This window comes from Struthio camelus, chromosome W, assembly GCF_040807025.1.
Source record: "Struthio camelus isolate bStrCam1 chromosome W, bStrCam1.hap1, whole genome shotgun sequence".
Taxonomy (NCBI): Eukaryota; Metazoa; Chordata; class Aves; order Struthioniformes; family Struthionidae; genus Struthio; species Struthio camelus.
The window spans coordinates 68,349,982-68,363,753 of NC_090981.1; the positions used below are offsets into that span (position 1 = coordinate 68,349,982).

The following is a 13,772-nucleotide window of genomic DNA, read 5'->3' on the forward strand; positions in this document are numbered from 1 at the left end:
CAGTATTTTAAAGAACAATTTGATCCTTTACATATCAAAATAAAAAAGTAACTTTCTGAATGTGTACACTAAGTGCTTCTTGCAATTCTAGCTAGAATTTGGTTTGCTTAGAAGTTAGAATAAAGAAGCTGCCACTCAGGAAAAAAAAGTGAGTATGTAAATAAAGTGCTGAACAGAGGTAATAGGCATTTTCAAGATGATGCCACTGATGTTCTTAGTGTTGAGGCTATGTCAGAGGACAGGAATTTTATTGAACTATAATCTTCTGTGGTGACAGTGGGGGAAAAAAATGACAGGCAGAAAGATAAAGACAAGGATTTGGAGGAAATACTAAATAAAGGATCTGGGCTAGTTTAAAGGAAGGTCATTGTTTCTCAGCAAGTTGCCAGAACTATTTGTTGAGGATATACATGAATATTTGTGATTGTGTGTATTTGCATATACAGGAAATGTTTTACGAGGAGAGCACTTCCTGAATTACAGTGTATATATATATCAGTAAATCTGACCTGAGAGATGTAAAGGCTTTGATGAGGAAAGCATCTTGCAGTTAGATCTTGTGAAGATCCTACCTGTGGTAAGAAAATGACTTGGCATAGTGGGACATGGTGGGAGGAGAATAGACAGGATTTTTGTCTGTTTTAGGGATTTTTGCCCTTCAAATGCTTAATGGGAGAGTCCACTGTAATACTAGTTTTGAAATGGAATGACTGTACTCTGCAGTAATCTTTTCCACTGTAACAGTCCATCTGCAAATCTTTCTGCATCAGCGTATTCACACTGATACAAAAGAGGGCTGATATAGACAAACTGGCAGTTTCAGACTCCAAATAAGATGAAAGCTGGCTGTGCTTACAGTACAGATTAATGTGGTTAGAGTTCATAGCCCTTTTAATCTGAAAAACTACAAACCCTATGGTCACTCATTATCAACCTGAGAATTTTTTTCCTATGTAACTATGTAACTCTGGCAGTGTCAGAGAAGCTTTATTATCCAAAAGATGCTTGTGGAGTCTCAGATATGTGTAACTATCTGGAGTGTGAAACTATTGAAAATCATGATGGATATTTTCTTTCTTGTTCATCATGGATTCTATGTTAGTTTTTTACCATAATTTTCCATTACTGTGCGTTACCCAAAATATTTGGCCGACATGATCGTTGGAAGGTCTCACACTGTGGAAGGGGAAATGGGAAATTTCACAGGGAAATGAGAAAAACTTGTCATTGATTCTAATTGACCTGATGCTGCCAATGTGAATGGCTGAGATTTTCAAAGCGCTACCAGAACGGAACAGAGAAGACTGCTGAGGAGAGAAGAGCTCTATCTCATGGGGAAAAAAATATATAGATATTTTTTAATTTAGGCTTACCAACTTAGGAGAGGAAGTCTTTAAACTAGGATTTGTGAGAACTGATGACAAAAGAATGTGAGTGAGTTTTAACAGTGGAAGGTAGTCAGAGGCACAGTAGCTGTGGAGATGGGGATTTTTATAAAAAGCCTGAAGCAGTACAAAAATTCAGGATAGTGAATGTGTCTGCTTAACATTTAAGATGTCTGTATACTAATGCAGGATGTATGAAAACTAAATGGAAGAATGTACAAGTTTCCATATAAAGTTGTGTTTTATGCAACATAAATATTAACTCGGTGGGATATTTAATTTGTTAATGAATTAATACAGAAAAAAGTAGCGGTGGTTCTCGAACAACAGTAGAGGGAAAGAGAAGATTTCGCTATAAATGTTTATCTCTGTTGAGATAATCTCTACTGAAGTCTAGAATATAGGGGTAGATGACCTATTGAAAGTGTCTTGATCATAGTAAAGGGGGAAAAAAAACTGAGTGGTGTTATGCTGAGAACCTATCATTAAAGATCACCGAACCAAGAAGATAAGACAGACATAACTTTTTTGTGAACAACTAACAATCATTTGACTCGATGAGATATTATTTAACCAAATATTTGTCAGAAGAAGGGTAAATAGACCACAGAGTATCCAGGCTATTTTTAGAATGTGATGATGCCAGTTTTTGTTGCAGAAGGCGAAGATAAATACAAGAATTTTCTTACAGAAATTTCCTAATTTTTAAAATGGAAAAGAGGAAGAATAGGGAAAAGAGCACCTTAAAGAAATTAAGAGATCTGATTTGCAAAATCCAGTGAGAAACAGTCTAAGGAAAAAAGGCGCTCAGGAGTTTGGCAGTTCCTAAAATATGTATGTGATAAGATATATTTACAGGCTATACTGATATGGAACAAGGAAAAGAAATAAGTTTGGCTTGCACCCTTGAAAATTCTCCAAGAAGGAAAAATAAAGGAAATAGCTGGAATTGCTCCTAAACGTGAGTCACCATGGACTTTTGTGCTTTTCGGAAAGTCCAAAGCACAAAAGTGAGACACAAGTAGGAAGAGCTGTCAAAGATAATACAGTAACTCAGAAGTTCCTTATTGCTTACAGTACTAAGTAACTATTTACTATATGTACATAAGTAACATAGCTGTAAGTAAGCCCTTATAGCTATAAGGAAGGACGAAGGAAAATCTTGGTCCATTACTCCTCTCCAGAGAGTAATAAATGATGTCAATAAAGGCATACCATTTATTTAAAACGTCAACTGCAATCAAACAGCTAACAACATCATTGAGAAGGGTGGTAGATAAAGCTCAGATTACGACAGCGAAAACATGATTGAGAGGTCTTGCACAAGTTACCTGTGTTCAGCGGATCATGCCTACCGGAATTAACACTGAGCTTTTGGAGACCTGGCTGAAGCTCTCTTAAAGTTGTTAGCAGTAATGTTTAAGAATTTATTGTAGTTGCACAGGAGTCCAGAAGGCTACAAAAGTACAAATGCAGTGCCCGTTTTTAACAAAAAGTCAACTAAATGATGCCAAAGATTTATAGGCCAATAAGCTTAACTTCACTTTCCTAAAAATTCGGAAGTACATAATGAAACCTGGAAGATATGGAAATAAGAAAAAAGAAAGCCCACAGATTGTAATGAACACTGTGTATCAAACCAATCTAGTTTCCTTTTTATGACAGGGTAACAGACTATGAGGACAGGGGAGAAGAAGTGTCATGTATCTTGACTTTAGCAAAGCTTTTGACGCTCTTTGTGTGCCTCCAAACAAGGAATCGTAGTCTAAATTAAAATACATAAGTAAGCATGATTGGAAAGCCATACTTTGAGAACAGTTAACACTGAAGCCTATTGCTATTCATTATTTTCACTAATTTGATGGTTTTAGAGAAGGTCCAGAGGAGAGTGAGTGAGATGATCGAGGTGATCAAAGAGCTGCATAGCAGGGAGAGACTAAAAAGGCTGGAACTCTTCAGCTTGGAGAGGAGAACATGTGTTTGATGTTGCTCGAAGCCCACAGTGCAGAAGCTAGGGAGGACTTAATGAACCTGACAAGAGGTTTGTTTAGGATGGAGAAAGGAATGTTCTTTTTTTTAACCAGGAAGCAGTAAATTTCTGAGGTTAGGGGAATCAGCAGGTTCAGAAAGGACTTGGAAAAAGTTGGGGCCTTTTTTTATGGAATGAAATCTAAAGGGCTATTCCCTTTAGCACCCCTCATCCAACAGTTATGTGTGTTTGTAAAGTATGAAAAGAGTAGCTTGGAAGTAGTAGCCAGCCTATGCTGTCCCGCTTAATATCCTTTTGGAGAAAAATTACTGGGCTGGTTGTATTGTTGGTCTGACCTAGTAGGGCATTTTTCTATGTAATTAGTTCCACTGTGGGACAGACAAAATGTAATAGAGTTTAGTTGCAGCAAGAGTGATTTAGGCTTGTGAAAACGTTTTTAACAATAATAATTTGTAAGTGGTGAAACAGGTTGCCAAATAAGTTGTGGAATCTCAATGTTTTTTGTGGTGTGTAAAAGCACATTACACAACATCCAGAAGGAATAATTTAAATATGTTTGGACCCTTAGTATAGGTGAAGAGACTAGATGACCTCTGAGGATTCCTTTCTGCCTTTTTAAAAAGTATTTAATGGTTCAGCCTCTATCTCATTGCCATGTTGTGTCTTAGGGTTCGTGAATAACGTTAAAGCTGAATGTGGAAATTGTCGGGCCTTGCCCTTGTAGTTCAGTGAAGAAGAGGTTTTTTTATTGCAACACGTTGCCATACTAAGTTTCACTACTGTTACTACACAAAAGATGATGAGTCATTTCCCTATGCTCTGTCTGTAACATAACTGAGAACATATTGGAATTAACATTCTTTCGGATCACTGTTTTTCTTGTCTTTTGTGGGCTAATCTATTTCAGCTTCACTAAATGGATAACCAGGCATTTGAAATGCACGGAGAGAGCATACCAAGTTCTTCAAAAACAACAGAATGGCCAAAGAAAGAGGTACGAGTCAATTTCAGTTATGATGCTATCAAAATATTATTAATAGAGAGTCAGTTAGAAGATTAAACCCTTGCTTAGTAAATATGATACAATCAGTTACTATTAGGAAGGTCCTACAAGAAAATAAAAGCTCTACAGGGTTGCTATTGCTATGGTCCTGAAATGGAGTGTCCTAGCTCCACGTGCGCTCACTAGGATCTGGACTGTGAGGTATGATTCTCCAGCCCCATTTTAGTTAATAGCAAAACTCCTATAACTACTGAATAGTTATCTCTGGAGGATTCCCCATTGATTTTAATGGGAACTGCTACTTAAAAGCTGATCTCATGGTAATGCTTAACATCTCTACTTAGTTATGTATTTGTGTTCTGCTTCCTTAAAAAAATTTTTTTGCCTTTGAGAAAAGTCATTCTCTATAATTTTCCCATTAAACTTTTGCTTCTTGGGGTTTGAATTAACTCCATACAATGAGGGCTGGTATATCACTCATAAGCTGTTACATTTGATTGCAGTCAGCAGTGATGCTTCCAGGCTGTAAATACACCTAGGCTAGGGATTCCTTCACAGCATAACTTGTTCCACACATTGCATTGAGGTAGAATGTTCTATATTAGTTATTATTATGTAATATGTACAGCAGTCTTTCTATTTTTAAGAATAATTATTGAATTGGTGCCACTGCTGTGAAAATGCTGTAAATTAAAGGTCATCCGAGTCTGAAAAGTGGGAATTTTGTATGCATTTGGGTCTGAAGCCTTGTTCTCTGGAACTGATGAGACTCTGTGTGGTTTGAGTGCTACTGTTATGATATTTAATTGAGCACAAGCTTTAGAAAAGGAATAATTTAAACTGTTAAAAGGATTATTACAGAATAGAATAGGGTGATATTTGGACCACTTTTCTGCTGGCAAGGGAAATTTATTTGTAGAAGAGATTTTGTCAAATAGATTCATGAAAGAAGGTCATTTTGTTAAAATTGGTAGGTAATTTTCAATTTTTTCCTTTCTGATTGTAGAGCTTAAGAAATGAGTATACATAGCTTGATTTTCAGGCACTCGTCATCTGAAAATCAGGCTTTTAAAGAAAGATCAAGCTGTGCACCTAGAATCGCGAGAGTTTTAAAATGTGGGCCATAGAATGCGGTTTTTATTCATCTGAAGCTGCAATTTGTAAGAAAAAAGATTAAGGGACAGGAAACTGAAAATCCTCACCAAAATGTTGCTTTGTAGTGCCAGAACACTGTCTACAATTGCAGGGTAGATTAAGAGCATTTTTAGTGCCTTGGCCATCTACAAAGAACTTCTGTCCTTATGTATGCCAAGGTGCTTCTCCCCTTCATCCTTCTCCAGAGGCCTGAATGTCCTCAGAGGAAAATTAGAGTAAAGAAATGATGCATAGAGCAGTTTAATACAGGTGAGATTTCCTCTTCCTGCCCCATCTTCTCCTCACCAGGGAGCTGGGCCACTGAGAGCCTTCTGTGAGATGTGAGGTAAAGCAGACAGCATTTTCCTCCTCACCCCACAGGGAGACGTTTACCGTGGGTTGATGCGGCAGGTCTTTGGAGTTTTGAGATACAGATTAGAAACAGTAATGAAAAAACGTTAAGTGTTTGGAAGACCAGAGGATGAGGAAGATGTGCTTTTACTTGGCGGAATAATGAAGGGACAGCAACCATCTGATGTGATTCGATAACATACTTTGTAAACAGTTTCCCTATGCTGAGCCCAGTAAGTTGGCTCAGAGTGTGTGTTCCTTTCTGAAAGGCTTACTGTTTTCATTACAAAGGAACTGCTATGGTTTGTCCTGTTTGTTATAGCTGTTACTGATTTTTTTTTTTTTTCTAAAAAAGATATTTCAGGAAAGAAAGAGCTACTGCTCCCTAATGAAAATATTTCTAGTTTGTCTGTTGGCCTGTGTTATCACCACCACAATAGGAGTGCTGGCCCTGTCTTTCATCTATGCAGAAAACATTGGCTTTCTAAAACAGACAGATGTTAAAAACTCGGACACAACCCCCCCGAAAGCAGATGAAAAAGGAGTGGATATCAAATTCCGGTTCCTGAATCAGCTGGGAAAATCCAAGGTAAATTGTTCTTTTTGTGCAATGATATTCTAGCATTATATATAGAAATATAATGAATTCATCTCACCTACCTTTAATTATTTAAGCACTAGGTGTCCAGTTTAAGCCTGTCATCCAGGCTTCTTTTATAATCAATGAAGAGAGATACAAATCTCCAGACCGCAGTTCATTCCATTTCATAACAGATGTTGGAGGTGATACAGGACCACGGAGATTCCTCTGAGATAGCTAAACAGTTGCTCCAACAAATTCAGCTTGCAAGATAAGGCAACCATTTTATGCGTGATTCTGAAATTACAGGGTAGGAAATTCTGAGAAACATAAACAGAAAGCTCAAATCTAAATATAAGCTCAGTAACCCACTAACATTTTCCTTCTTATGACTGAATTCAAACAAACGCTTATTTTGCAAGAAGAAATTAACTCCATGGTCTTTTTTTCAGTGAGCTAAAGTGAATTAACTCACAATGTAATGAACCCTACCAATTACATTGTTTCTGTTCAGTTGTATTTTCATACTTAGAGAAATGTATCCTTTGAACAAACTCTAAAGACATATTCCATCTTACAAATTTATCTTTACATAGAAAATGTTTTCTGATTAATTCTTATTGCAGCTTTTCAGCGAAAAAAGAGAAAAGGATAGATTAGATAGTAGAACGCTTCAACTAATTACAACTCTTATACTACTTTTAGATGTTAGATTTAAGTATGTAATACTCGTGAAACAAAGGTGTTTTTTAAGAGGAGAGCATCCCTTTTAATATGCTATTCCTGAGCGCAAGGTGATTTTTTCAAGTATAAAACATATTCTAGAGACAGTACAAATATTGGGGAAGGAACAGCTTCAGATACAAATAATTTGCCACTGTTTCTAGAGCCTTAATTCAGGAAAATGTCTTACTCAGGAAATTTTCTAAATGTTTTGAATCCAAAAATATAAGCATAAATATAACTGATTGCCTAAATCGGACTCCAGAATGACGTAAAAAGAGGAGCAGATAATTCCATCCTTAATACCGCTATTTAGCTCTCATTTGTAGAAACAATACCATTACATCATAACAGGAGACAGTAATTGTGAAATGTGACTAAAATACATGCAGAGAGAATTGTCACTGTGAAAAACAACGGGTCCCTTCAGTATTGCCCAGACTATGCATCTTCCAAAGTATTTTTGGATTGTTTGGTCACCGCTGTCCACAATTAATAAAATTCTCTTTTGTCACTAACTTTACAGGTACATCGTTTCCCAGGTGGTGATATTCAGTGGGCAAGATTCAGGAATGATGTAAATGAATATCAAAGCGTTGAAGAAATGGAATTTGGAAAAAGTATCAATAACTTTCGCTCTAAAATGACTTTTGGAACCTTACGAATCAAGAGCGAAGGGCTTCGAGTTCCCCACTGGCATTTTAATGCTAATGAACATGGCTACCTGTTAAAGGTATTATCTGGTTATTTCAGCTCTCCCAATTGGATTTGCTGTTTAAAGCATCATGTATATATAGAAAATGTAAATATGTAAACAAAAATGTGTATATACATTATATACAAAAGTTAACTAGTGATAAAAGTAGAATTATCATTGATTCATGTATGACATGAGTTTCGTCACTTCAGATAACATTCTTGAACTGAGGTGCTTAAAACAGTCTATTTAATGTTGTTACTTGCAGAAGTGCCAAGCACTTGTAGCTTCCAATAAAGTGTAACAACTGAAGTCAGTGGAGATATGGATGCCTGCAACATGTAGAATTTTATCTATTTATCCAAGAGCTTACAATGATTTAGGTAGTTAATATTGTAGAATCATCACAGAATCATAGATTTGAAGGACTGTTAAGGTTATTAAGAAAGCCTCTGCCTTCATCCTGTATATTGGTGCAGGATGAGAAATACCTAAGCATTTCTGAGAGCGCATTGAATCTGTTTTTAAAACCTTCCATGAAGGACCTATTACAAGGTCCGAAAATAGTTGTCTCCAGTGCTTTATAACACAAACCATTGGAAAGTTTGTGCTGCTGTACAACTCACGTTGTTGTTTATTGCAAAATATCTCCTTGTTTATCTCCAGTGGCTGTGGAGACCCTCTGATCATCTTTGTTTCTTACAACAACTGTTTATATGTGGAAGACTATTTTGTTCCCATGTAATCTTCTCTTTTCTAGACCAAATATCCCTCCCCTTTTTTCCCAAAAAACTCTCCTTTGAAAATGTTTGTCCAATCTCACCTTAGAGACAATTTTCAATTCTTTAAAAATAAATAAAGAAAATAAAAAAGATAAATACAAACTCACAGTGAGGAAAAATTTGAGCTGGCATGTTAATCTGAAAAAAAAGATCTTTCTGTGTAAGCGCAGGTACTTAGATATATCTTGATTTTTGATTGTATTTCTAAGAATACTTATTCATATTTTTATTAGAGTATAGCTGAACAGCTCCAACTGGATGGGGGGACATCCCTGGAGTGAGGCATTCCATAGACACCTAGCCCTCTCTCCAACTATTTTTGGTTAAAGATGGCTTCTTTATGGCTATTGACAGCCTCTTTAATAAGAAGTGGCTTAAATATGAGTAGTGTGTATTTGTCACACGTTCTCTAAACCTTCTCAAATTTCGTCAGTCAAAATACTACTCTGGATTCAGTTTCACAAAGGCTTGTTAGAGAGAGAACACTGGTATTGGTTTTCCCCTAACAGCCTTCAGATTCCTTGCATTACTGATTTGTCATACACAGGTTACAGTAAATAAAGTCTCTGAGGAAACTTTCATTGCTATCGCTATGTTACAGGGTACTGCCTGGATTGGAGTAATTGATGCAGATGACAGCGTGGTTACCACATACAATGTCACAGCTGGCCAAGTGATCTTCTTCCCTAGAAACACTTTGCATTGGATAAAGAATGTAGGAAAAGAAGAGTGTATGTTCTTGCTGTTTTTTACAACACATGAAGAACTTAAGACCTTGGATGTAGATGATGCATTTTTCTCTACCCCAGAAGATATAGCAGCGAGAGCATTAAAGGTCTGTACAGTAGGATAGCTAGCCTCTATCTAGTCTTCTTGACATTACTATGTCAGGTCCAAGCTCTCTGTATCTTTTCTAGGGAGGTTCCCTAGCTCAGCTGCTCTCTTCAGTCCTACCAGCGTGGAAGGATGTGCAAGTGTCCCTTGTGCAACACTGTGCCACCTTGTGTGTTCTTTTACAAACACAGAGGAATAAATGACACAGTTTTCTCCAAGAAACTTTTTCTCCTCCCTTTTCACGCTTGTCCCAAACTCATGGAGGAGTCTCCACACTTCCAAGGACAGAAGGGAAAATAACAAAGCGAAGTCCAAAGTACCTTCCCGGTAGCCTCTTAGTAAATTTTGTGCTATCAAGAGGCCTCATGGGAAACCATAGATAAGGCCATCTTCTTGCTGAAATGTCTCTCATTTGCACCGACCAGTTGCCAAGGTCCTTTGACCAAGAATATGGCCACAGAGCTTCTGCTCAGTCTGAGCTGTCCTAACTGAGAAGCAAGAGTAGAGCAAAGGAGCAAAATGAAGTATTCATAGGGGTAGGCAGTTAAAAAGATGAGGTATGTCCCCAGGGCAGGATTTGTCTATCACCATGTATTAAGGTGGGATACTTGATGAAGTACAGTTTTGATTCCCCGGTTTGCTTTGTATATCTGTCAACTTAATATGTACTATGTGTCCTGCAGCCACAGGGTGGAGTTAACTTTATCAGAACATTCAAGAAACAAACAGAAGATCAAGCCATTAACCTCCCACCAAACTTAAAAGAGCTCGTACAGAATGCCAGCTATGTGCAATCTCCAGATAGCCTTGTATGGCGGTACTTCTACGACCTCAAAGGTATACATCTAAGCACTTTGTATGTAACAGGTTTTGGTGTTTACAGAGAGGAAGATCTGTAATTGGTTCACTGAAACATGCAATAAAAAGTATATAGAAGAGTGAAAAGAATTTAAGGAAGTAAAAAGAAGAAGAATGGAAATCTGTACAGACTGGACCTGCTGATTAACAGGGAGCCCCGAAAAAAACATGACAGATGACAGAATTTAATTCTAAGTACCACCGTAAAAAACAAATACAGGTCCAGAGCTCCACATACAGCTGATGGAAGTTAGAAGAAATAGATATGTGACAGAAATCTTTACACTTGGGTCAACATGTTCTTTGACCTAATCCTCTTTAACAGACAGCTAAGAAGTGGCCAGACTCTATGAAAGCCTCTTTATCTGGCCAGGACCTATATGCTTTCAGCAAGGAAGGCACAGCCCATGGGTGGACTTATTAGCTGTATTCTGCTTGAAGATCTAGCTATGCCAAGACAGTGCTTCAAGAGACAAATAGGCCAGGTTTGCAGCTTGTTTGCATTGGTGGTGCCTTGCAAACTATTGGAACACACCATTAGTGCCATAAAGGTTAACATGAGTGAATATGCTGAAACTTAGTGTGTTCTCTAAGTGTATTGTGACTGATAGTAATCATGTTTGTGACAGGAGAAAATGCTGTGTAAAGGCAGATATCTGCTCATGCAAGAGATAAGTAATTTAAATTCAGGAAAAAATTCTAATATGTGATTTTTGTTATGGTGATCTGTCTGTGCAAACATACAGTAAACTGGATTAATTGTTCCTAGTGTGCATAGCATCTAGTGCACAAAGGAATAGTAAGCTAAGTGAGCTTCCCTTTGGGATCCAGAGTCTCATAAGATTTGCAGCCTGAAGTTTAGTACACAGTGATGATCTGAGGCTGGCCAATACACTAACAAGCAATGTTAACCAAACGTTGTTGAAAATGCTCATTTGTATGTCTCTCTGTTTTTTAGGGTCAGCAGAATACCCTTTTCCGGGAGGAATCTTCCAGTGGGCTCGCTACCGCATAAATGGAACTGGACTGAACAAGACAGAGAAAATTTTTAGTGAGTCACTGAATAAGGTATGTGCTTTCGGTTGGATACTGTAGCTATTTTAACATAAGGCATAGTATGCAATGTGTGGGGGTTTGTTACTGCTTTGTTGTGTTTCAGGGATATAACAAACTTGAGGGACTTTCTGAACATTTTTGTTTTGCTTTTCAGCATGAAAATACCCTTACCTTAGCAACTCTCAGAATATTCAGCAATGGACTGGGGCAGCCTCATTTCCACTTCAATGCTAATGAGATGGGTTACGTCATTAGTGGCTGTGGAAAGGTAATTTGTTACATCAGTGAGGGATAACTCACTGGAGTTTTGACTGTATAACAGTTACAGAGTTAATAACGGATTCCCATCCCTGATTATTAATAATATTACAAAACTTTCAAGGTCTACTCAGTCCTTCTTCATACAAAATTTTTCTTTCCATTACATTTGTGGAAGTTTATCTAATCAAAATGGAGTTATAAAAAGAGCAGAATGGGCCTTAGCAAGCTGTTCAGCAAAAAATGCCCATGATAGGAATTCCCTCTCTCCTGGATACTGGGAGTATGAAATAAAAAACAGAAGAAATTATGATTTAGTGCCTCTAAGGAACAAATAAAAACTTAGTGAGAATTAAGAATTAGAATATGATATTTTATTATGTGTCTTTCACTCAGTGCAAATTTGAAATGAAAAGGTAGCTGAGATGGGATGATGGAACTTCATAATGCAAGGAGTTACCATGTTCTTACTTAGGAATTTGCCTTGGACCCCTATAACCTTTCGGGATCTCTGTGAAAATAATGACTCTGCACTAGCTGATTTCAGTGCAATGTTGGGACTGTCGCTGAGTATTTATCCAATAATAGCACACTGACTATTGCTATTGAATATTGCTATTTAACTTGCTATAGGTTGGGGTTATTGCATCTGATGTCACAGCCAACTTCAACATTGACATTGGAGATGTCATATTTTTCCCTGTTGGAAGCCAACATTATATCAAGAGCGTATGTGATGAGGATTTATTTTTGATTCTAGCCTACAGTACAGGCAACCAGGTGAGAATCCGTATGGACGGGGAGTAAAAAATGTTCAACTGTGCACAAGCCTATGCTTTTTTTATGGATGTAAGCCTTATACTTTGGTGTACACCTCTCAAAAGAAATTCTAAGACTATCTGAAGTGCACTGACAGTGAAAATTCTCTTCTGGGGTGCATGTCGACGAGTAACACCTACTAAAACTGTACTTGCGAACAGGAGGTGGGGAAGACAAGGGAAAGGTCTGTGGTAGGGAACGGTGTGCTTCTGCGTGTGTGCTTGTAGGTATGTGTGTGGAAGAGGGAGAGGGATGGAATTCAGATCATGCTTGTGCGTGATGTGCTATTGGTGTTTAAGAGACAGAGCTTGTCAGTGGGTGGACTGGACAGGCCGTGGCTCCTCACAAGCCCAGGGACCGCAAAAGGGGAGAGGTCTTCACAAGCCTCGAACAGGTCTACATGCTAGCAGCCAGAGCAAGGATATATTAAGCTGAGACTGTATGTACCTGGTGATATGTACCTGGCTTATAATGAGTTACTTATATATTTTTATATTCATTCATATTCATGTTGTATTTGATATGCACTTCAATATTCCATATTATTAATCTTGTAAAAAAAAAAAAAACAAGTCATTGTGATTATTCTTAGAATATTGTGTTTTTCTTTATAGCTGGAAACTCTTCGTATGAATGACTACTTCCATGCAACAGCAGATCATATCCTTGCTCAGCTTTTTTTCAAGGAACAGAATGAGTTTAAAAAGATCCTACAGCCTTCTAAATAACTGGGCAAATAACCTATCTTAGCGTTTAATCACTCCAAGTATTTTTCAAAATTGCCGTATTTCTAGCAGTACTTCTTGGTACCTTTCCTGCTATTTATCCAGAGATGTTCAGAAAACAGAAGAATTTCGGGTCATTACTTTTTATAAAAAGGTTTTTCTATTTGTATTTTTAACTTGTTTTATTTATAGTGCAATGTAATTTTATTGTATATAAAAGTAACTTCTACCACTGCAATTGCCTTTTGCTCTGTATATTATCCATTATCCCACTTTATCTCTTCCCTCACAGTACTGAAGTTTACATTGGTTTTCTGTACTGTTGACAGCACTCTATCTAGTGGTGTATATGCATAAATACAGCGTGTTTACATCACTCCGTCTCTCGCCTGAAGCCAGGTGTTGTTATAAGCACTGCATCTAATTTGGGTTGCAGGAATGAGCTCTTCATACATTCATGTTGTATTCACTTTCCCTCCCCAAACTGCAACCCCTTCAGTGAGGCACTGTATAAGAATTTAAGACAAGTAGCTTCTTATTATGTTTTTGCCACTAAACTGCCATCTGATTTTGAGCA

The 13,772-nt window shown here is 37.5% G+C and overlaps 1 protein-coding gene across 1 annotated transcript; it reads left to right on the forward strand.

The window, feature by feature from the left end:
• The first annotated feature begins 446 nt into the window (after window positions 1-446).
• Window positions 447-13,431, forward strand: LOC104138521 (oxalate decarboxylase OxdC). The gene is made up of 10 exons (XM_068925792.1): window positions 447-577; window positions 4,283-4,369; window positions 6,219-6,452; window positions 7,693-7,899; window positions 9,247-9,480; window positions 10,163-10,316; window positions 11,296-11,405; window positions 11,548-11,661; window positions 12,285-12,431; window positions 13,085-13,431. The coding sequence occupies exons 2-10, from the start codon at window positions 4,292-4,294 to the stop codon at window positions 13,196-13,198; spliced, it is 1,392 nt and encodes a 463-aa protein (XP_068781893.1). The 5' UTR covers window positions 447-577; window positions 4,283-4,291; the 3' UTR covers window positions 13,199-13,431.
• The last annotated feature ends 341 nt before the right edge of the window (window positions 13,432-13,772 follow it).